Source organism: Ruditapes philippinarum, unplaced genomic scaffold (genome assembly GCF_026571515.1).
Source record: "Ruditapes philippinarum isolate M1 unplaced genomic scaffold, ASM2657151v2 ctg1476_1_1_1_1, whole genome shotgun sequence".
In the NCBI taxonomy this organism is placed as follows: Eukaryota; Metazoa; Mollusca; class Bivalvia; order Venerida; family Veneridae; genus Ruditapes; species Ruditapes philippinarum.
The window spans coordinates 427,155-451,119 of record NW_026852145.1 but is presented as its reverse complement, the minus strand read 5'-3'; the positions used below and the strand labels follow the sequence as shown (position 1 = coordinate 451,119).

Sequence of the window (23,965 nt, the reverse complement as noted above, 5' to 3'; positions counted from 1 at the left end):
TTATATATTTCTCCGAAAAAAATTCCCTACACATGATCTCGTTATTCAAGAGTTCTGTAAGTCCTACTCTTTTAGCTACAAATTTACCATATGCGGTATTTTTTTCTCCCGCGAAAAATTAGCTATTGTTTTTTCACTGAATATTTTCAAATTTTAGGAAGGCTTAAATTATTGAGGACATCACTCTGTGTTTCTCTTTGACTCGATCTCTCCTTAATATTAACATAGTATGTAACACTGAGTCTACAAAAAAACCCACCAGCAACTTATTGTCCCTTATTGAACGCTACAATTCAATCTAATTCTTAATAATATCAAATCACTGCCGATATTTCTGGACATTTTGTTAAATTATGATACGGGAAATTAATCTGTATTACGAGCTTAAAGTGTATAGGCCAACGTTTGGTTGCTCAAACTAGAAAGCATGTTTATATTCTTATAATTTACATTTTTCCTCGCACGCGAGTCCGTCCGTGTTTCCTTCATTAGCGAATGAGCTGTTAAAGAAGACACTGTTGCAAAACCAATATTTAAACCCAATATAAATGGGCCCCCCCTTTTTCAAATTTATTTCTTGTAATTTTTGTTTAATAATGTAATTTTTGTTGGCGTTTCAAACTTTGGGGTTCTTTTGGGAAAATTTAAAAACCTACGAAAATTTTAGGCACAACTCGCACCCGAAATAAGAATAAAGGTAAAATTTTTTTTGAAATCCATCAAAAAGGGTTTTAATTTTAATTTTTTTTTTAAATAAAACGTGATACAACTAATTTTGGACAAAATTTCAAAACAACTACAGAATTTTTTGAAAATTTAAAACATTTCAAAGGAACCTTTTTTTTGTTTTCAACCCAGTGTTTCTTTTCCCCTTAGGGACGCTTTGGGCGTTTTTCAATTTAAACGCGTTTTTTTAAAAAAAGGGCAAATTAATTTAAATCACTTCATAATATTGCCTCTTTTTCTCTTAAAAGAAATTTATAAAATACGACAGTATATCATGGTAATTATATAAATTTTATAACATGATACTATATAATTAAATAAATCTTTGTGTGTTATAATTTATAAAGCGGTTACTGATATTTAACTTCAAATGATTTTAAATTGATTATTTTAAATAATGGTTTTGCTAGTAAATATTGCCTTTTTGACACCAACTTTGTTCTCATTTTTCATTTTAATGATAACATTTAGCTATTGATCAGTAAGTAAATAAAACTTTAATCATTTTTTTATAATAACCGAGTACATTTCACGCTAATTGTGAGACGAACCCTAAATGACGTCTGTATGGGCGCCGGCCATTTTGAAATGGACGTCACGTCACGGTTACAACGTAAGTCAACGCGGGAAAATATAATTTTAACATTTTGACCATATTACTGTTTTTTTTTTTAAGGAAAAAATAAAAAACATGCCTAGAAATATTGACGTCAGGATTAACATGACATTAATTTAAATGATTTTACTATTATATTTAATAAAAAAAAATGGAATATTCAAATTTGGTGGGACAGACTATAGTATATATTTCATATTTAACACCAAGTGTACATTAAATTCTTTAGAACTCAAAAATAAAATAAATAAGAAGTTTGGAAAACACGCTGTTGAAATATAAAAAAATCTACTAATGTAAAAATACATTATACTTTAAAAAAATTTCTAGATTATAGAAGTTGTAATAAACAAGTAAAGAGTATTTGCATATTATTTTTTTTAACCATATTTGTCGAGCTCGTATGCGGAGAGCTCAACATTGTTGCAAAATTGGGTTCGGTGTATGTACTTGCGTCCGTACCATGCTTGTCTGGGTCTTAACTCTATCATTAGTAGGTAGAATTTCAAATAACTTAGCACACATGTTATGTGTATGCATCTTAACTACAATGCGGATTTAAATCTTTACAACAATATTTAGACTGAGTTCTCTTAATATTTTAGGTTGATTCAAATTATTTTTTTTTTATTTATTGTTTCTGACATAGAAAAATATTTTTAGGGAAATCATATACATAATGAAAATAAACTGTTGTTTGTACATTGGCTGAGATGTAAATACACAAACAACTTAACAGTGATTGGGCATTTCCTAACCAAAACGTTTTGATAAGTGATTTTCTATAGTGCTTGTAAAGGTGAACCAGACTGGAATTGATCCTAAACCCTACCTGGGAAGAAATTTAATATATTCCAGTAATAACTGGTTCCATAATTTTGAAAAAAATGAAGTTCCCCCGTGTTTGATATATATGATCAGGTTTTGCAAAAAATGACTGGTTTTATGTAAATTAATAATCACTCCCTTAGTTTGACGTATAGGCTTACATCGTAGTCTACGATAAAATATGATAGTTCTAGATAGTGTATAATTGATGTGTCTATTTTTTCCAAAGCCCAACTATTTCGATTTTTCTTAATAAAACATACATCTATTCGAGATAATTAGATAGTCGTATAGCTATAAGACGGCGATGCAAGAGAAAATATTAAAGATATGGGTTAGAATCAATTTCTTTGTATCTTTCCAAGTAAAATAGTGTCTTCGTTATGAAATAAGGTTACGTAATACATATAACAATATTAAAGACGTAATTTCATAGATATATTATTATAGTGAAATTAAAATACAAATTACATATTGGTAAGAAATTATTTCTATGAATATATGTATTTATACTATTTCTGGGATAAACATGTTAAAATCAATCGAACAATGCAGTACATATGCTGTGATATAATTTCAAGACTGTGATTTTTTAATGTGCAATTGCTTAACTAAAATATATTTATGTATTGGTCGATAAATAATGTTTACTGATAAGAATAAATGGTATCACTTGAGAAAAATGATAAATCTACAACAAAAATTGCTTGTGAGATTATACTTTCCAGTTTTGAATTTAGCTTTACCCGTAGCCTTCTAGACTCGAAAGCGATTAGCCTTTGCTACGAGTATAGCGCCAAGTAAGCCTGTTCATCCTTAAAATCTGAAAAGCTTTATTCTGTTGGCTGTTGCACTTTATATTTTCATATTGGTATCTTTAAAGATCCTGTTTGTTGTAATTTAGGATTTAACAACACTTAAATGAAATTTTATGTATGTATATAATTCAAGAATATTTTAAATATGTACTGCAAATGTTTATATGCATTATATGTAATCATTAAAATATACGTATTTATTTCTTATTGAAAAATTTGGATAAGACTTTGTACAAAATAAATTTCTAATTATCTCCCTTTATTTACATGAAATGTAAATTCAGTAATATCTTTACAAAATTAATAATGCTTTTTGAAACTTACAATTTTGATAAATTTTCATTTTATCATCATATTTATGACTTAAAACAATAAAAAAATGAGTTACAGGATCTTTAATAATAAACAGCTCCTTTTAATGATAGACAACTCGAAAAACGGAAGCTAAACATGTTCATTTATAAATTCAGCAGATTAAGTGTTAATCAATTGTTCCCATGTTTTGTTTATTGTTCGCTATTACCAGGTGCGAATATTGATTTCATAAATATTTAATGTAATTCTGCAATAGAATAAATATTTAATGTTGCTTCAGGGACAAAAATTGAAAAATTTGTAATCAAGTTAAAATTTTATGAATAAGTTAAACTTACCAGTCATAAATATACATGTAGGATTTACTTCCCTTTGTTTACAATCGGACTCGCCGAGGCGCATGCGTAAACTAAAAAGCAAGCGTCCATAGGACCGGTAAAAGCATGCGCCCCTCAGTTTTACTGATTAAGTGAAAACAATTACACCATCCGAATATTACCAAGGGGTGGTGGTGGGAAACTAGTATGACTGGTAAGTTTAACTTATTCATAAAATTTTAACTTGATTACAAATTTTTCAATTTTATTTCACTCGTTAAACTTACCAGTCATAAATATACATGTAGGATTGATTTCAAAGCAATACTCACCTCTGATGGTGGTGCAGGGTAATATCTACTGACAAAAATCTTTATGCAACAAATATGTATCTGTTCCCAATATGTACATGAAAAAGTCCATTCTTTATTCTCCACTATGTACAGAATATATGTTTCCTCTTGTATAAATGTACAGAACAACACTGTCAATACTGTTTCCACTTGTATAACACTATGTCCACTATATTCTCAGAACACTATCTTCACTAATGTACACAATATATGTATATATGTATATACCAATGCACTTATCGAGTGCCATAAAATATGAAAAATCCCTCAATAAGTTGATATAGCGACTCGCTAAAAGTTAAAATTTAATTTTAGTTCAAAAAACTTATTTCAAGTTTTCAACACTGTTGAAGTACTATTTACATTTCTTAGATAAAAACGTGTAAAAGTAGTCTCTCTACTCCAGTCTGCTGAAGCTAAAATTGATTCAATTGATGCACCCTTGAACAATGCAAAAGATGGACCAATAGCTCTGGTACTATGAGCTTTAACTTTAACCTTATTATCTTGAAGTGTTAACTTTAATGTCTGAACAATCCAGTTTGATAACGTTTGAGAACTAACTGGTTTATGTGGCTCATTTAACCCAAGGAATAGTTTTGTTTCATCTTCACCAGTCCCAGACTTTCTATATTTTTCAGTTGCTTTCAAATAATAAAATAAACACCTTTTAGGATCCAATTTCTTATTTTCTGAAAAAGATGGTATGAAAATAGTTGCTCCGAAATGTGATGGTCTGTCCTGTTTAGCTAAACCATGACGAATAAAGGTGACACCTTTCTGTTGAATATTTACTGAACCTTCTCCTAACTTCAGAGACTGCAAGTCACTACATCTCCTGAAAGTAGTTATTGCAAATAAAAATACAGTTTTGTATGTTAAAACCTTCAACGGAGCTTTATGTAAAGGTTCAAAAGGTGCTTTTTGTAAAGCCTTTAACACTTTCAGCAAATCCCATTCAGGAATCAATCTGACTGTAGGCGGTCTAGAATTAAAAACTCCCTTAAGCAGTTGAATTATATAAGGGTGTTGACCTACTTTATGACCATCAATAGGGGAATGAATAGCTGATAACATAGACCTGTAACCACTTATTGTTCTATACTGTAAACCTTTATGAAACATGTCTGTTAGAAATTGTGATATATTAATCAGAGATGAAGAATAGGGATCAACTTTCCTTGTACGACACCAGCTATTGAATACTCTGAACTTGCTACCATAGTCCCTTTGAGTACCTGATCTCCAGGCTGCTTTGAGCAATTTTCTAGTGTTTTCAGAAAATCCAGTCTTTTCGTATTGTCTGTCGATAACAGCCAAGCTGTTAAATGAAAAATTTCCGGATTCGGATGTTTTATCAGAGTTTTTGGTTGAACTAGTAGATCTGGAATTACAGGTAGTCTTAGGGGACATGCTACTAACAAGTTCAGAATTTCCGGATACCAATGTCTCCTTTGCCACTGAGGAGCTATGAGTATAATTTGACAATGGAACTGCTGTATATATGTCAGTATTCTCGGTATCAGGCATAGAGGCGGATAAGCATACGCATACATGTTCTCCCATGAAATACTCAGAGCATCTATCGCAAACGCTCGATTGGTCGGAAACCAGGAGCAAAAAATTGGAGTCTGATGATTGTCTACTGATGCAAATAGGTCTATTAGAGGAGTTCTCCATAATTGAAAAATTTTCTGAACAACAAATGGATTCAGGGACCATTCTGTTGCCCTTATTTTGTGTCTGCTCAATTGATCTGCTAAAATGTTCTGTGTTCCGACTATGTGAACTGCCCTCAATGAAATGTTGTTTTGAATAGCTAATGTCCATAATTTCCAAGTCTGAATGCAAAGTTTGCTTGACTTTGTTTCCCTTTGTTTCTTAATGTATTGTTCAACACTTGCATTGTCTGTTATGATGAACACTGATTTCCCCTGAATCTGACTTAGAAAATGGCTTACTGTTTAAAAGACAACTTCCATTTCTAGAGAATTTATGTGCCAATTGATATGATCTAATGACCATTTCCCTGAAAATATTGGTTCCCTAGATGCCCTCCATACATTCTTGGAGGCATCGGTGGTTATTATTACTTCTGATAAAGTCTGATGTAATGAGCGACCCTTGAAAATGTTGGCTGGATTTAACCACCATCTTAGATGTGATTGAAGATGTTGAGTAAATGGAATGATCATGTCCAATGAATGACTTGAAGGTTTCCAAAAACTGAGCAGATGTAATTGAATAGGTCTCATGAAAAGTCGAGCATTTGGAATAAGTTCCAAGCAAGAAGCCATGAGACCTAATAAATGAAGGAAATTTTGAGCTTTGTTCTTGCCATTGACTAAGTCCAAGATGGCAATTCTGAATTTCAAAACCTTCTTCTGTTGGAAGAATAAGACCCAATTTCAGATTGAATACTGCCCCAATGTATGTTATTATCTGTTGAGGTATCAAATTTGACTTTTCTAGATTCACCAAAAATCCTAGTTTTATGAGGAGATTGAGGCAAACATACTGATCTTTGAGTAAATGCTGATGTATTTGATTTAAACATAACCAGTCGTCTAGGTATACTGCTAGACGTATGTTTTGTGTTCTTAAGTGAGCTGCAACTACTGACACAATTTTCGTAAACACTCTTGGTGCTACAGTAGGGCCGAAACACATTACTTTCCACTGATAGCATTTCCCTTGAAATGCAAACCTTAGATACTTGCGATGTTTTGGGAAAATTGGGATATGCATGTATGCGTCGCTGAGATCTATTGAAAATGCCCAATCGTTTGGCTTTACTAGATTTATTATTTTCGATAATGTGTCCATTTTGAAATGTTTCTTGACCAGATACCTGTTCAGAGGTCTCAGATTTATAACAGGTCTTAACTCCCCATTTTTCTTGGGGACAAGAAATAACGTACTGTAGAAACCTTGATTTTGTTGATTTAATGGAACCATTTCTACAGCATCTTTTTCTATTAAAGAAGAAATTTCTTTTCAAATTATAGGAATATCTTTTTGGGGAACGACAGTATGTCGAACACCCATAAATGCAGGAATTTTCTCGAATTCTAGTTTGTAACCTTCTCTGATTACTGAAATTACCCATTGATCTGTGGTTATCTTTTCCCACATTGACACAAAAAATCTGAGACGACCCCCAACAGGTATCTGGGTTCTAGACAAAGAATTTTTCTTACCTGGTCATTGTTTCTTTGGGATACGAAAAGTAGGTATAGCACCAGTGCTTCTAGGTTTCACACTTTGAGACTTGAAATCTTTCTGTCTATTTTCTTTATTTCCACTTAATGGAAAAGTCCTACAGTTAGATACATTGTATGGAAAAGACTGTCTTTGCCCTCCAGTGTTATGCTGTACTTTAGCCTTCTTAAATTTTGACCTTTCATATGAAGTCTCAGGTTTCCTTTTCTGCCTTTCAAAAAATTCTGGAACTAAGTCTGTTAACTGGTCTTTTTGTTCTTTCCTATTTTTTAATTTAGACTGCAGACCCGAACCAAACACCATCTGCCGTAAGAGGAAATACATAACTTTTGACTGAATGTCTTTCAATGTATTTAAACCCGAATCTGATACTGCGGCCTTCCTACGGGAAAGATGATGAAACGCCCGTGATCTTCCAGCTTGATCCAAGGCTTTTGACGACATTTCAAAAATATCTCTTACAGTTTGAACTGCTTTGTCCATATTTGGTTCTTTTTCCTTAAGAGTAGACAATAAGCTACCTAAACTCTTTTGAATATAAGAAATAGCAATAATGTTCAACCTAGACGCTAATTGTCCTTGGTAATTAAGTGTTTCAATTGACTTTAATTGTTGAGTGCACAATTGTCTGCTTTTACCCCATGCTTTTGTCATTTTTGCACCATGTCGTTTTTGTAGCATAGGTTCCAATAATTCATCCAATCCAGGAACCCCTAGAAATTCTACACTTTTCTCGTGCACAGGAAAGCAAAATTTATATTCTTCTTTATAAGCCGAAATACGCTCCGGATTTTGCGCTCTCCATGATTTATTAAGTATAGACACTTGTAAATCATCTAAAATTAAACCATTAGAAGCACCATCATGTTGTGAACTATCTGAGCCAAATAACTCTTGTAACATAATAGGAGTTTCTGGATTTAAATACCCCTGAAAAGCATCATTACGAGGTGCTGAACTGTCAGAAATAGATGAATGAATTGAGGCAACATCATCACAAAGACCAAAACTGTCAAGCCTCTCTTGATCTCTAGGATGCAAGGACAAAATATCATCTGTAACAGCATCATCATTAATGTTCATACATCTACGAGGTCTGTGAGCCAAAGTGCTACTACCCTCATCAACAGCTCCCAGCTGGGCTGAACCCACTGTGTGCTGTCCCATATTATCAACAGTTCTCAGCAGGGCTGAACCCTCTGTATACTGTGACGTAGATTTTAAAACTTCTAAAGACTGAAAAAGTTTTTCAAAACCAGAGTCAAACTTACGTTCCATATCCGAAACTCTTTTATCCAAATCCTTGACACTGCATTTTGGACCACTAGACGAAGCACGTGGTTTAGTGTTCGATTTCGAATGAACCGATTTCACCGAAGTCGAAGATTTGTCACTTTTTTCGGTATCAATAAAACTGTCATCCTTATCACTAGCGGCCCGAACCGCTGCTTCAGCCATAATACACAAAAAACAAAAAAATAAAAGTCCAACAAAAGAAACTATATCGCTGTAACAAGCGAGCATAAGTGAAACGTCCGATTGTTTTCACGCTAAAAGTAAAACTGAGGGGCGCATGCTTTTACCGGTCCTATGGACGCTTGCTTTTTAGTTTACGCATGCGCCTCTGCGAGTCCGATTGTAAACAAAGGGAAGTAAATCCTACATGTATATTTATGACTGGTAAGTTTAACGAGTGAAATAAAAATCATATTTGAATTGGGTTATATTTTAGATTTGTCTCTGTTAATTATCATTATAGTGGTTTTGATTTGTTTTATGAATCAGAAGTTATATCGAATTTAAGGAACTGTTTTTTTTTGTATGTGATTTTCATAGTATGACTTTACACGGAATTGTTATGATAGTGGTTGTGATTTCATTAATGAATCAGAAGACATATATAATATTTCTATAATTTGCATATACTTAAGTTTTTAATATATTCCTTAGTACGCTTAATATAATGCAAAATTTACTTAATGAAAATGAAAAAAATTGAATTTCCTCGTAAAACGACACATATCTGTAATGACATTAATACATGTGGAATAATACACATCAGTTTTTCTTCACAAAAATATGGTTGCTTAATAATTTGCTTGACATGTTTCAGCAGCTCTTCCTTGCCCTGTATGTTGTTTTTTAGAGTCGCCTTTATATGCATGTGTACGTATCAAATATGTAAAGTTAAATGTGTTTTAATTTTATATATACATACATGTATTTATTTTTTAAAATGTGAAAAGTTCTCTCTTTGACTTCATGTTAATTATTATCTTTAAAAAGTGCGTGTTACCGTATAAAACAGTTCTTTGTGTTGAAGTTCAAAGGGCATTTATAAATCTTTTCAAAATCATTTATAAACCTTAGTATCTCGAAACTAGCAATTTGCGATAAGAACATGCCATGGCATAATTTCCATTGGGAATTTCGAAAACGTTGCATTAATTATTAATTAACGTTAGTTTGTAATCCAGATAATAAATATTATTTTTTTGTTCACTCCAGGTATTGTCCAGCAATATTGACCTGGCACTTCATTAATTTTCGGAAAGGTCATATGAATAAACATTGACTATTACCTATCGAATATATCGATATTTTTGCTAACTTCCCTCGTCAGTGAGGTTTGGTGTATTGGTATAGATGTCGAACTACCGATCTGAAGGTCTTTGGTTCGATACCGAACCAACACCACGTTATGATTTTTTTTAAATTTAATTGCAAGAATTAATTTGAAATCGTTTTATAACACCTGGTTTTAGAATACCTTTTAAGTGGTGTTTTTAAGCACAATTATGTCTTTTATTTTTGATTTCATTTCATTACAGTATCTTTCAACGGTTCTTTTTGTGACATTATGCAATCGTATATGCTTAAGCGCATACATGCTTTAAAAGCAGTTATTAAAAATTCTACATAGATAGTACAAACAATAAAAAGGTTTTCAATAGTTTAAAGAGAATGGCAATTTCAAAATTAAAATAAAAAATAAAGCGCTGAAATAGGATTCGAACCTACCAGTCTACGTCTACAACTGAAAACTCTTTACCAACTGCGCTAAGAGGGAATTTTCATTTACACCATTTTAACAATTGGATATTTACATTCATATCGATTTACAAGTAAATCGTAACGTTTACGGAAAATACCGACTACAGGGTCAAATGCAAGAGTGCCAGGTCAATGTTGTTGGACAATAAGTATAATTATTGTGTATTTTAAGTGATAAAAATGATTAGCAGAGATTTATTGTGCATTGTTGCCATCGTTTTTAATAAATAGTTTATAAAATTGTTTCTGTTTATTGTATTTCCTACAGAACCCAAAGGGAGGCTTTAAATAGTGTTCGTTTCTGTATATTAGTACCAAAATTATATTTCTTTCTGTGAATGTATAATATGTTGATTCAAAATAACTTTATTTAAGCAAAAGAGAGCCTGAACAGAAAGTAATTTGCACTTGCTTGGCGTTTGTTCTTTTCTTATGCTTCCTTACGAAAGTACGCTTCTTAACGAAACATAGACCTTACACTTTTGCCCTTATTAATAAATTTGTTCTGTTAAGAGTTGTTATGTAATAGAAAATTTTATGAAACTAAGGAAAATATCATTAAGCGAGCATCTGTTTTTCCTTGGACACTCAACATGAACGGCTCAAAGGACGGTTGCAAAGTAGTATCTTTGAAAGTATGTTTTTACGTCTAGAATAAGACTGCCTGATAATGCATCTATTTTTACTAATGGAGTGGAAAGTATTGATCTTGCAGTATCATACATTTCACAACATAATGGAAATAAATTTGTAATGTTCTCAGATTCACTCTCCCGTAATTTTCATTTAAAATCAAAATATAATGATTCAGATTAAGATAATTGTTTTGCGATTTCAAGATATTTCAAAAACTAAGTCAGTCAAAATATGTTGGATTCAAGGCCACGTAGGAATACGAGGAAAGGAAAAATGTTACTACTTTGGTGGAAGTATTCTTAAATGCTCAACCAGAACATTTATTGTTACCAAACAGTAATTTTAAACCCTCAAATTATTCAATCTAAATGTGACATAACAATAGGACAACCCTGTATTTAACAAACTTCATTATATTAACCATTTGTTTTGATAAATGACCATCTCTGTTTCTCCTGAATTGTCATGATCTAAGATGTAAAATTGGACATACAATGTACTAAATTTACACATTCTTACCTTTTAACAGGAGACGATGCGCTATATTGTAGACCTTACAATTAATATTTTAATGTCAAAATTCTCCTTATTCAATCCCATAATCTTGCATACTTCTGTGATAGATTAAATTGAGTCAATTCACTTAGAGAACAATTTGCCTCAGTGCCATTTTAAACCCTGATCAATTAATGAAGGAATTAAAGTTATAATCTAAGATTTAACAAACTCGCTTGTACCAACTCATTTAAGGCCTTCTTATTATAGTGTTTGGTGCGGTATGACCCATAATATCCCTGTTCCCGTTAAACCGCCAAAGAAAAGCTTATTATAACAAGGAGCAAATTTGTCATGTGTTATGTAGAGAAAAACGTTACGGGTTATATTGGTAATACATAAAAATAAGTGAGGTCATGCATTACAAATTAATACATCTGTAAAACACCATAACATAAACTTGTAAAGATAAAAATATATAAGATAGGCTATCACCTATATATATGTAGACCAAATAATTAATGAATGCTATTTGGCGCCAGTCTGGTTCTAGTAATTAATATAAAAAACATTAATGACAGAAAGTACTTATCAAGTATTTATGGTAGTTGTAAATAAGTAGATTTATCTTCTTTTGAAAAATAAATCCCTTTTAATTTTTGACGGGTGCATATGTCTATGTGCCCAAAAACTCATCCATGTGAAACGGTAAAGCATTCTCTCCGATAAAACTGGTTTTCGTAAGTTTACCAAGCACGATTTTTTCGTGCGTACGTTGCGAAGGCTGTGCATTTAAAGTTTAAAATTTGACGTAGTAGCATCGCTTATTAAAATCCCACCCTCCCTTCCCATGTGTTACTTGTATTTTAATTTTACATAAACATGTTCTGCTGCCGAGTGTTTATATTTTTCAGCTTGAATCCAGCCGGGTTTTCATTACTTCCCTGCCGCTCCATCGACACGTGTGCTTGAATTTGATGTCCAGTAATTGTTGCATATTTGATACAGTCTACAGGAAACATTATATTCCACGCATTTAGTGTTTGAAATGAGTTAATGTGTTGACAATCAAAGTAATCATTTGATGTTCTCCATCTGCTTACAACAATTTTTGTTGTAGAAATAAATAGTTGTAATTTAGAACATTACACAATACTTAAAAACATTATTCAAATATTTATCAGTATTGACAATTATTATTTGAACTAAATGATTAAAATGTTACCTTTTTATATATTCTAATGCTTACTGAATTTGCAAGGATGCGACCCGACATTTTTTGTGTTATGACATTGACAAACGGGTACAGGTTTCCAATTTTTCCCACTGGGTTTTATTTGGTTTGTCTTGGGCGAGTCGACCACGATTTGCAAGATTCATGGTTTAGGAAATCAAACATGATTTTATTTTACTGTTTTTCACATACCTTACTTTATTGATCTTAATCTTAAAACTGGAAGATATCTTTCATAATGCAAATACGTTTGTATAATTGATACACTTGTGTGTTAATCCAGTCGTGACTTTATATAGTATTCAGGTAACTTCTCCAAGTTAAATAATGTTCAAGACTTTTCATTATCATTGCGAATATCTCATTGTTAAGAGATTTAATGGGAGCAATTTACCCCGATTTCTCTTTAGCTTTGTTATTGTTTTACTCTTGTAAAATGCCACGCCGCTTTACATTCGTAATCGTTGACCTCGTAGCGGTAAGCCCAAGTTCAGAGTTTAGCATTTTCTGAGCTTATTATCATAGTTTACAGCATTTTGCGTTGCTATGTAGCTTTCCATGCATTTAGCTGGGAGCTGTCTTTCATATTTTTCTCATTACAATTTCTATTTCATTTCATAATTTCTATTTTTTGACGATGATATTTGTTTTCACTAAAATGCACAATAAAGTCACGACCTTATTCCAATCAATTTGTGCTCTGTTATTTTATTCACAATTGACTATTTATAAAACAGTAATGTTTTCTCCTGGGAAATATAACCATTTGTATTAGAAGTGTTGCGCAGTTCCTGACGGTGCTATATCTGCTATGCAAAGATATGTGAATGAGGATCTTTGGTTCTACTGTTTTGATATCTTAGAAATGCTACTTTTAGTTATACATGCATACGTATCTGCTTTATATGGTTTTGTTCATTTATAAAGAAATTGCGTCAGCTTAGACCCCATATCTTCCAACGAAAGATATCTCGGCAATAACTAAAGTTCCGTCTGCTTTCGAACCTTGTCGCTGGAAAACTACTTAGTAGTAAAAATACCCGTTAATAAATTAAGGTATTGACTGATACGCCAAAATAGATCATACAAATGAAGGGAAACTGGCAACCAATTAATAATTTCACTTTTGAATTTATAAAAACTATATTTCACTAAATAAAATGCTTTTCGTAGTCATATTTATTCTTCATTTACAAACTATTGTAAAGACAAATTTCACTTAATTGTTAAAGAAAAGATGTTTGCGAAAGCCGGTCGTTAATGATTATACTGAATTATTGTTTAAACGCATAACGCAATCAAAACATTCGCCTTTTGGAAACAGTGGATCATTGTTGTGTGAATTGCTGAATACCATTTACTTGTCGATGATTTACGCAAATTAAAGGTTGCATGTTATTTAATGATATTGTCATTTCTATAAAACTGAAAGTAATAACTGCCTTTCATATGATTTGACTGCCTATTCAGTGATCATGATTAATGGAATATGGACTAATATTGTTACTCATATACAGCTATGCATAGCTTACAATATGAGTCTGTCGATGTTTTAATGGCATGTTTAAATTCATTATGATTTTTTCTGTCCATATATCAATCGAGGCACGGTTATTATGTTGCTTCTTTATATCTAATCAACTCTAAACATGTTTGATAAAAAAAGATTTTATTAGGAGATTGTGTACTTTGTCATCCTTATCATGACATTTTAATCTTCTTTGTGTCATGTTAAACTTGTCGTCAGTTTTGCTCACGCAGAAGATAACCGTACGTGATGACATTCTATTAATATTGTTGCATGTGACGTTCTGACAACTGTCAAACTTTAAACCAATTTGTGTATGGTGCAGTAGTTGCTCCTTGTCTGCGATTTTTTATTTATTTAGATGTTTTGTATGTTGTGGTTTAAAACTTGAACAAATATCACAAAATAAGAGCTTATTGGTGGCATAGCAAAAATGTATTTATCATATGTTTGTAAGGAGACAAATTGGCATGTCACTGTTAAAATGTCATTATACAGCCGAAAGAAAAAACCCAAAATACAGTCCTAAGAAAAGAAAGACAATTTTCATTATATAGTTCACATAGATACTTGAGAATAAAACAAGACAATGTGTCTACGCCATTGATTTTAAGTTTAATTTCAAAGACTTAGCACAATATCACTGCCAAATTTGGAAATATAGTTGAGACCATTCTTCAATTTTGACACGCAACAAGCATGCAATACATCATTTTATTCCTAGTACATATTCAAATCAATGTCATTAGTACGAGCTTTGAAGTTGAAAAGAAACATTAAAAAGCGCTATTGTGCAGAAGCATGCAGCTTAATTATGCCACGTTTTTTTATTATTATTTCTTTTTCTTTTTTTTGCTTTGAGCTAATTTATCTTCCTGATAATTATGATATGTGTCGGTTGAGCTCAAAATAGTTTTAGACGAAGACTCAAAATGTGACGAGGCCTAAATATTATGCTGCTGTTTACGAACTTAGCAGTAGAAATAATTCGATTCATCCGCCATTTTACTTTTGAAAAAATATAAAAAAACATGTCTTTCATAAAGGTATTTTGGAAATATTATTATTCAAAATTTTGGGTATTAGATACATGATAGCTACATAAATTTTAAATTAAAACCCAATATCATCAGATAATATGGTCTAAATCCTTTTATATAAACGATTGTAGACACATTTATAATACAGTTTAACAGTTAGTTTACTGGTGGCACCTGATCCTACCTTTGCAACAAGTCATTGCAAACCAATATCAGCTAGATATCATTACTCAACGTTATGACATTGGCACACTTTTCAAGAGTAGCAACAGTAACTGTCGTACAGTTGTGAAATCAAGATTTCAATGTTATCATGTGGAAACTATTTTACTGCATGCATGTAAAGCTTCACACCAACATCGTGGTATTTTAATCAGCTTCGTGTCATTTTAATGTTGCAATTAGTTTTGTCTGCTATACAGAATGAAGATGCATGTGCTGACAGATATGTTGTGATCATCTTTTCTTGATGCGCATTGTTTTGTTATTTTAGTTTTAAATTGAAAGCATTTTTTGCAGTTTGTGTCCTGTACAATGTTGGTTTAATATCTTATCTTCTAGCCAATGTTGAAACTATGTTATTTTGTGATTTAAATTAAATTAAATATAATTTGTAAGCAGTGATTTAACCATACTGTAAATATTAAAGACGTACCAAGGTTCTTTAATATCTTAGCGTTTTGGATTCCCGTAAAAAAAACTTCATTGTTATAATTGTAAAGATATTATTTCATAATTGTAAAGATATAATTTTGAGTAAATAAATTCATTGTCACTACAAATGATCCAATTTTATCCTTTGTCTCTGGATTATACCTTGTCTTTTCTTAGAAAAATGAAGAAATGCTAATTTGTATTCAGTCAAAATAATCTTTTCATATATAAAGCTGTTTTGGTGCAGAAACGAGTCTTTTCAATACAATATTAAAAACTTATCTGGCCTAAAACATATCAGTTAATTCTACAACGTTGGGCTTCTTGATATTAGAAAAAGTACAATTATCCTTATCATTTTATATTTCACCAAACGACACTAAATCAACATAACAATATAACCCATTACGATATTTGGAAGTATTGGATAGCCATTGAAAACAAATAATAAACATCCGTGATTTATGCAAATAACTAACTATCTTATGATTTATGAAACAAGAACCACTTTAAATCACCAGACAGTGTAACTAAGTACGACATTTTTATGTGCTGAAAGCCATTATCAAGCATTTGATTTGAGCATCATAAGATACCTTATTATTACAAGAAATAAGAATCTCTATAAAGATGTAACTAACAATTGAGCAGTGTTTATATAGCATGACAACCGACAGAGCGATCATATTTATGAGAGAACTGATACGAATGTACTTGTACTGTTATAACCTCAGTAGTAAACTGAATTAAGAAAGTTTTTAACGTAGATACGTCGAGATATTATCATGATAGATTCGATAATGTGGAAATCAATTGTTAATCGTTTAATTAATTTGATTTATCAAGTCATTTTGTTCGGATTTTTACGTATATGTTTATGTACAAATATATAACTTTCATGAAGACCAAAAGTTGATATTTCACGATTGGTGCTAACTCGGTGATATATATTTGATCTAACACTAAACTAACATTTGTTTTATTATATGCAAAGAAACGTTCAAAAAAGACATTTTAACCTATGATAGCATTAAGTCGGCTATTTTTCCCTCTTTTTCTTATGTTATAACGGAACCAAACCTTGTGTTAACATAGTCGCGCGCTCTTGTTATAGCCCGGTTTTACCTATGCGCAATACAAACAGGGACCATTAAACAAACAAAAAAATGACGATTCGGCCTGTTTGCCAAAGAGTCATGCGCTCTTGTTTTATTGAAATAATTGATACGATGGCCTCAATCGCATAACGGCGAGTAGCATTCATGTAACTATGCCGGAAGTACGGCGTATAGACATCGCCGCTAATCTTGGTTGTCGCCCTTTCTAAGAAACGTACAGTTGTCAATGTAAACAAATATCTGTCTTTCAGTTTAACCCTCCGATTAACTAACAGAACAAGATAACACAAAGTGAATATGAGAAAATGTTTTATTAATGTTTATATTGATAAATGCTCTTTATATGTCTTTGAGAGAATAATGTTTAGACCCTGAATTTTATAAACTTGTGTACTGAGAAAAAAACGATTCTTACATCTTTTCTCTACCGTCAATTTGAAATCATTCTAGGAATTACTGTGGGTCATGTTTTGTATTGGGTTTCTTTTCTCGAGTTAATAAATTTCCAATGTTAATCTTTGTTAAATCAATTTAAATTCGAAATTACGTTCAGTTCTGAGCATTTGTATTTCCCAAATTGTTGGCCCCGGAAAAAATTAAACGCATACGTAAAACATGTAGAATTGGATAAATACCGCCCAATCAAAAGGATTTAATGTATATGTATTGTATTAAATAGACATCTGTACATCTGACATAGACTCTGTTTTAAAATTTTATGCTATAATAGCGTCAACGAATGTTTATTTCGTGTTATAAAGTCTGCAGAGTCCATTGGACTGTTGGAGCCCTCGACCTACCGGGCTCGGGCAACAACCCGTTCCTCGGGACTCCGCAGATGTTATAACACGGAAAACGTGCGTTAACCCTATAAAACAAAATGAAAAGTGCGCCAAATAATAATACAACGTGACGTTATTTACGGCGTCACGTCATTTAACTGGTTTGCACCACTATGCACGCTGGTATTCCACTGAAACAACGTAACAGGCTTAAATTCAAAACAGTGAAAACTATCAAATTGATATTGTCACTGTTTCAAAAAGTGAAAATATCAATTTTATATTTCTTTGATATATTTCTATAAACCACCGAAAAACATGTAATAAAATACTCATTATTTCATCAGTGTGCTTGCTTATTTATTTATTCCTTCATTTATTTATATATGTCACGGTTCAGAACTGTTCACTATTTAGGGGAGAAGATGTGTTAGCGGCCGAATAGCTCAGTTGGTAGAACCGCGGTACGGTTTTCCGAAGTTCCCGGGTTTGAGTCCCGGTCAGGCTGCACATTTTTCTCACCTTGCAACAATTGGCGCCCAACATGGGACTTGGGGTGTCACAACGCTAGAGTAAATTATGGGTCGATAATTCTGGGGACGAACGTTGAGCGATTATCAGTCACCCATTTATTTATTTATTTATTCATTTATTCATTCATTCGTTTATTTATAACATTATGTTTTCATACAAGTAGTATAAATTTTGCTACGAAGTAACTTTTTAAAAATTTGTTAGTGTGCCTCAGTTCTTTTGCATATCATGTAATACTATGTTTACAAAAATTAAATCGAAGATAGCAGTTTCTGTTTTATATTATGTTCTAGTTAACAAATTTAAGTTCATATAAATGTATTTAAAAAAAAGAAACAAGATTATTAAAAAAGGATCACTATAACTTAGGATTCATTTTTTTAAACATCAACATCTAAGGAATCTTAAGGAATCTTAAAATCACCATGAATAAACGACATTTAATTCGCTTGGTGACATCTTAAGTTCATGATTTGTTTGGATTTTTTCTGCAAAAGTGTTTACAAATTAATTATTCATATTGTTTTTAGAGTTCATGGCTATGTTTCAGTTTTTCGCTTTGATTTAAAAATATAATCGGGAAAGACGCGATCCTGCGAAAGCTGATAAAACGGCTGATTAAAATAGTGTTGACGAATAACAAAACATAATTATGCAGTTTTAACATCAGCGGTGCCGCCATAACTTCTTGGCTTTCATGCCTATTCCTTCTTTAAATTAACATTGATGTATTAAAATATAAATTTTCTGACATCGTAGTATCAGTATAACATATACGATATATGACTACATGCGTAAAAGAGGAAAACTGTTTGTAATTTCACAATATAAAGGTTTGGTTACATGGATTGATTCGACCTTAACTTGGTAAACCTTTCTCGCATTTCCGAAAAGTAGTTAATTTTTACTTTTTGCAGGTAACATGTAATGGATTATACCATTGGGACAACAAAAATACCTTGGTGTACGACTTCGGTTTCAAATGAATATAATTTATATAAAAAAAATTCTCAGTTGTTTAATAAAAAAACAAATGCAAGTTATTGATTTAATATCAAAATGTTGAAATATTCACGAAATTGTTTAACTATAAGAACGAGCGGCATTCAATTAACGCATTCCCAACACAGGACCACCGGGAATGAGCCCGGAGGACACCAAATAGGACATAGGAGGGAAAACGGACGGGATGTCATTATTAACCATTTAAAATAGGAAGTCATAGAAACCTTCAATCTAATTAAAGATGCAAATGAATTAAAATACCTACAAAAGGACAAGGATGTAGAGATGGGGACGAGGACGGGGGTAGTGGAAGGATACAATTAGAATAAAAATAGGGGGAAAGGGAGATACTTCCCTTAGAGAAGAGACACAAAAGTGTCACTATAATTGTATGTAACAATAATCAAGACATACAGCTGAGGAAAAAAGAGAAGCACAGCATTGGAACGTTCAGCGGCATAGTGCATAATAAACCTCACCCTTAACCCCAACATGTTGTTTTTAAACGAGACAATGTAAATACAAGAACCGGTTGAACAGGGTGATGCTCCCCGAATAGGTTTTGGACACAGGAAGGTATACCTCTTATGGTTTCAGAGTTATGTCTCGTTCAAAGTGTAAAATGAACAAAGGGCAATAACATCACAGTTAGGCAGGTCAGAGTTATGGTTCTTATGCACTGCACTCCGACTCAATGAGATCTATCTACCTACAAAGTGTCATGTTGATACTTTTTGATGTTCCGGACAAGTATATCGGACGGACGGACAAAGCACCAAGCTGCAAAGCAAAATTTTAACAATATTTATGGTTACATATGTAGATACATGTAGAAAGTAAAAAAAGACCATCAAAAAGTACTCAATGTCTTAAAGGAAGAAAAGGCAGCACGAAAATTGCCTACAAGGGCCCGACGAAGCAAGGCAGAAGACGGACACTAAGACAATCCAGTTCCGATGGGTTTCCAGGTTTTGGTTTGGTGCCTTCTAGGTGCCCTACTTGGGTGTGTCGGGGGGCTGCGTCCTGTGAACGTTGCCTTTGCCTTGTTGATCTATATTCTTGTCTTTTAAGAACTGCCCATCATAATATTTCCAATTAACTCATCAGATGAAATCACAAGAGGAAAATAAGTGTTCAACTGTGAAAATGTTGAACACTAAGCATACGGTATGTCTTAAAAAAGTATTGTTATAACTTCCTTTAATAAAACGTTGAATGATTTTAGTTTAGACAAGAAAAGTTATCATGACCAAGATCTTACGAAGTTTGTATATCGCATCTCCATACAAATCAGGTCCTCCTGGACTCCTTGCTACTATTTCTGGTCGCTGAGTCGTGTCGGGGCTTGATCGCCGCCTTTCCTTGTTCATCTTGTTTATCATATTGTTTACTATACCGTAGTCGAGGAGTTTTTTATCACTATTGATTTGTGAAATTGTGAATTGAGATATTGTGTAACATTTTTATTTTGGCGTTTTATAAGTTCTTTTGCTATTCTGTTTTTCTCCATTTTAATCGAAATTACGATTATAGAATTTAGTACAATATTTTTTAAATGAAAGTATTGCGTTCGTTAAAATCGTTTATGTAGCTTAAACTCTAAAAGACTGGGATATATAGGTGTTGCAAGAGCCACGACTCAATCTAACTGTAGATAATTTACTGTGGTAAAATCAAAGTAATCTCTCTTATTATAGATTTCCATGTGAAAGTTGTTTTTTTTATTGATTGTAATATAAAGATCTGAAAATGATTTACTAAAATTTCAAGAATTCATTTTATTCAGTTGAAGTTCTAAAGATGGATATTTAAAAAAATAAAATTTAAACCCATAATTAAAAATTTCATAGGTAAAAAGGACTTTACATAGGGTTTAATGAAACTGTATATTTTTAAAATTTTAATTTAAATAAAACCCTTGAATTTGGGGGGCCCAATTAAAATCCCATTTTTCTTCAATGTTTAAAAAATAAATTTTTCTTGATATGTATTTGAAAACGAAACCCAAAACCTTTTTCAAAAAAAATTCCCAAAAAAATGTTTGGGTTTTTCCCCTTTTGGTCTAGACAAAATTTTAAAGTGAAAAAAAAAGGACCCCAAATTTGGGCCCCGAATTTCCCCCTTTTCCTTTATTTTTTGGGGAAAAAAAACAGCCCAAAGGAGTTTCCTTTTAAATTTTCCCCTTTGGTATTTTACAATTTTTGGGATTGCTTAAACATTGACTTCTTAGGGCCCTGTCTTTTTTTTATGGGCAAAAATAATAGTAGAAAATGTAGAAAAAAACCAAGACAAACTTTAAAGATTAAAATAAATGTATAAAAGATATATTGAAATTTGTTTATAAAGTACATATCCCTGTTAAAAAAAAATTTAAATCAAGTCCATATTGGTAAAATCAAAAATTGAAAAAAGGGGTTTAAAAAATGTAAAGTTTTTCCTATTTATAAAAATTACCCGTTTTTTGTTTGTAGAAATTTTACTGGAATATTTTTATTTTATTTGCTTTTGGGATTTTTGCATTAGCTAGATGTTCCCTTTTAAAATTTCTTAAAATTTCCTTTTTAAACCGAAGCATTTATTTTTTTTTTCCAAAGGGCAAAAAAAATAATATAAGTTTTATTTTTTTCCCTTTTTAAAAACCCGGTTAAGTATAAATATTTAATAAGGGTGAGTAAAAGATATTTTTTTGAATAAGGGTGTTGAAAAATGTCTGTGAAATGGTACATTTCACTGGAACTTATTCAGTAACTCTAAATATCTTGATTTACATGTACTGACGTTTTCATTGCTATATCCCGCTTCATATTCCGCCAGACGTGTCATACTTGGCAAGCAACTATAGTGTATTATTAATGCGTCCATTCTGATCCAAGGCAGAAAATATCTGCAAATCATCTCTAAATTTATTTAATCTTGGCACCAAACATAATAGAAATGCCTTTTTTTCTTTGTTTGAAATAAGAAGCATTTTTCGTTCAGGATGGATGTTCATTTTTTTTGCAAGTTTACATCAAATTTAATCCTCTAAGTTCATGGACATTTTTCATTTATTATCTAATCACGCATATGCACTAACGCACGCAAAACATGCACATACATGCATTCACACGTCCTTAAAATGATAGACCCAATCATTAACTAATATGATACAACAATTTATGATTTTTATTTGTTCATGATAGTGTGTTGTACAACTTTTACACTATTCTTTAAATGTTTAAAACAAACTAATCAGTTATTCGAATATAAAGCCTCGTTTTATCATAATTTCTGCGCGTTTAATTAAATCATTTCAATTGCAAAACCTATGATGCACTTTATGTAAGTTATACGTATATTTTAATACCAATCCTACCAATAATATCAAAAATATCAATATTTAATTCAAATTTGATCAAATGGACTCGATTCTTTTTATAATAAAAAAGTTAAATATAATATTTTTTCCGTGCTGTTAAACAAATATTTTTACTTGTAAAATGCTTTCAAACTTAAACATTATAACATAAAAGTGTGCTATTAGATTATTGATGAAAAAATGTGTCTCAAAGTGATTTTTTGTCTTGCAAAAATGCATCAGCATTACAGCGTAATAATTTATAATTTGTTAAAGGGGTTATAATGGTAATTGAATATGGTAAAAATGTGTATATGCAGACATATAAATGTTCACTTTATGTTCTTTGAGACGGGAAACATGTAAAATACAAAGAAAACTGTCTCTTCTTCTTATAGATAAACTGCAAGAAGTCCAAGAAAGTTACAAATCATCCTAATTTTGTTATAATGAAATATCGATAAGGCAAGACATTTAGTGCTTTTTTTTAGTTATAAAAGATAAAATTGTTACTGTTTTGAAACAGTCTATCTTCAAATACTGACAAATATATTTTTAAAGTTTTAAGATCATTTGCATTTCGTCTTTTTATGAGTAGTAAAATAGAAAATAGAAAACAAGCATTTTGACGAGAGAAACAACAAAACACATTTAATTCCAATAAATAAACATAAAACCCATATATTCGATTTAATTAAATTAAATAATGCAATTTTTTTAATGTTTTACAAAAATCTAAGTCAAATTAATTATTAGCATTACCATAAACATGCTGTGACGCCAAACATCTTTTGGCGATTAGAAACTGCGGGATATTGATTGAGTAATATAAAAAAAAAAAAATATAATAAACAACATCAACAAGGAAAGTGGGCGTTCACGAAATATTGAAGATATAACGTGCTCTTTTATTAAAGAGAAAGACCTTTCTGTACAGAAGAGACAAAAATGCAAACGTTTCCCAGAAAATATTTGTTGAGCCAGCTATACATTTCAAATCTAAATTTTTTATGTTTTTTACTTACAAATTTACTTCTTCACATTAATGATATTTGTAAAGAAATAAGGTCTTATATAAAATATTTGGAGTCCCTTCCCGGTACCTACCCACAAAGATCACTACAACGCAAAACTGTTCTATTGCCGAACTAATAAAATAACATTTTTACAATCAGAGTCTGTCAACGTAGAACACAAAATTAAATCTTTATTAATGTTAAAAGCAAAGTGAAATGAAAAATATATATTAAGATACAACGTTGTTAGTTCGGTTCTGCATTAAACAAAATTAATGCTAATACATTTACAATTTCTTTCTTCTTTGTTTTGAAATCTGTATAGCTCTTACTCTAG

The 23,965-nt window shown here is 31.6% G+C and overlaps 1 protein-coding gene across 1 annotated transcript; it reads right to left on the bottom strand.

The window, feature by feature from the left end:
• Positions 1–3,664: 3,664 nt before the first annotated feature.
• LOC132750745 (uncharacterized) lies at positions 3,665–7,487 on the bottom strand. Its single transcript, XM_060740786.1, has 2 exons — positions 7,174–7,487; positions 3,665–4,811 (listed from the first exon to the last, which is right to left on the bottom strand). Exons 1-2 carry the CDS (start codon positions 7,179–7,181, stop codon positions 4,304–4,306), a joined length of 516 nt encoding a protein of 171 aa, XP_060596769.1. The 5' UTR covers positions 7,182–7,487; the 3' UTR covers positions 3,665–4,303.
• Between the last annotated feature and the right edge of the window lie 16,478 nt (positions 7,488–23,965).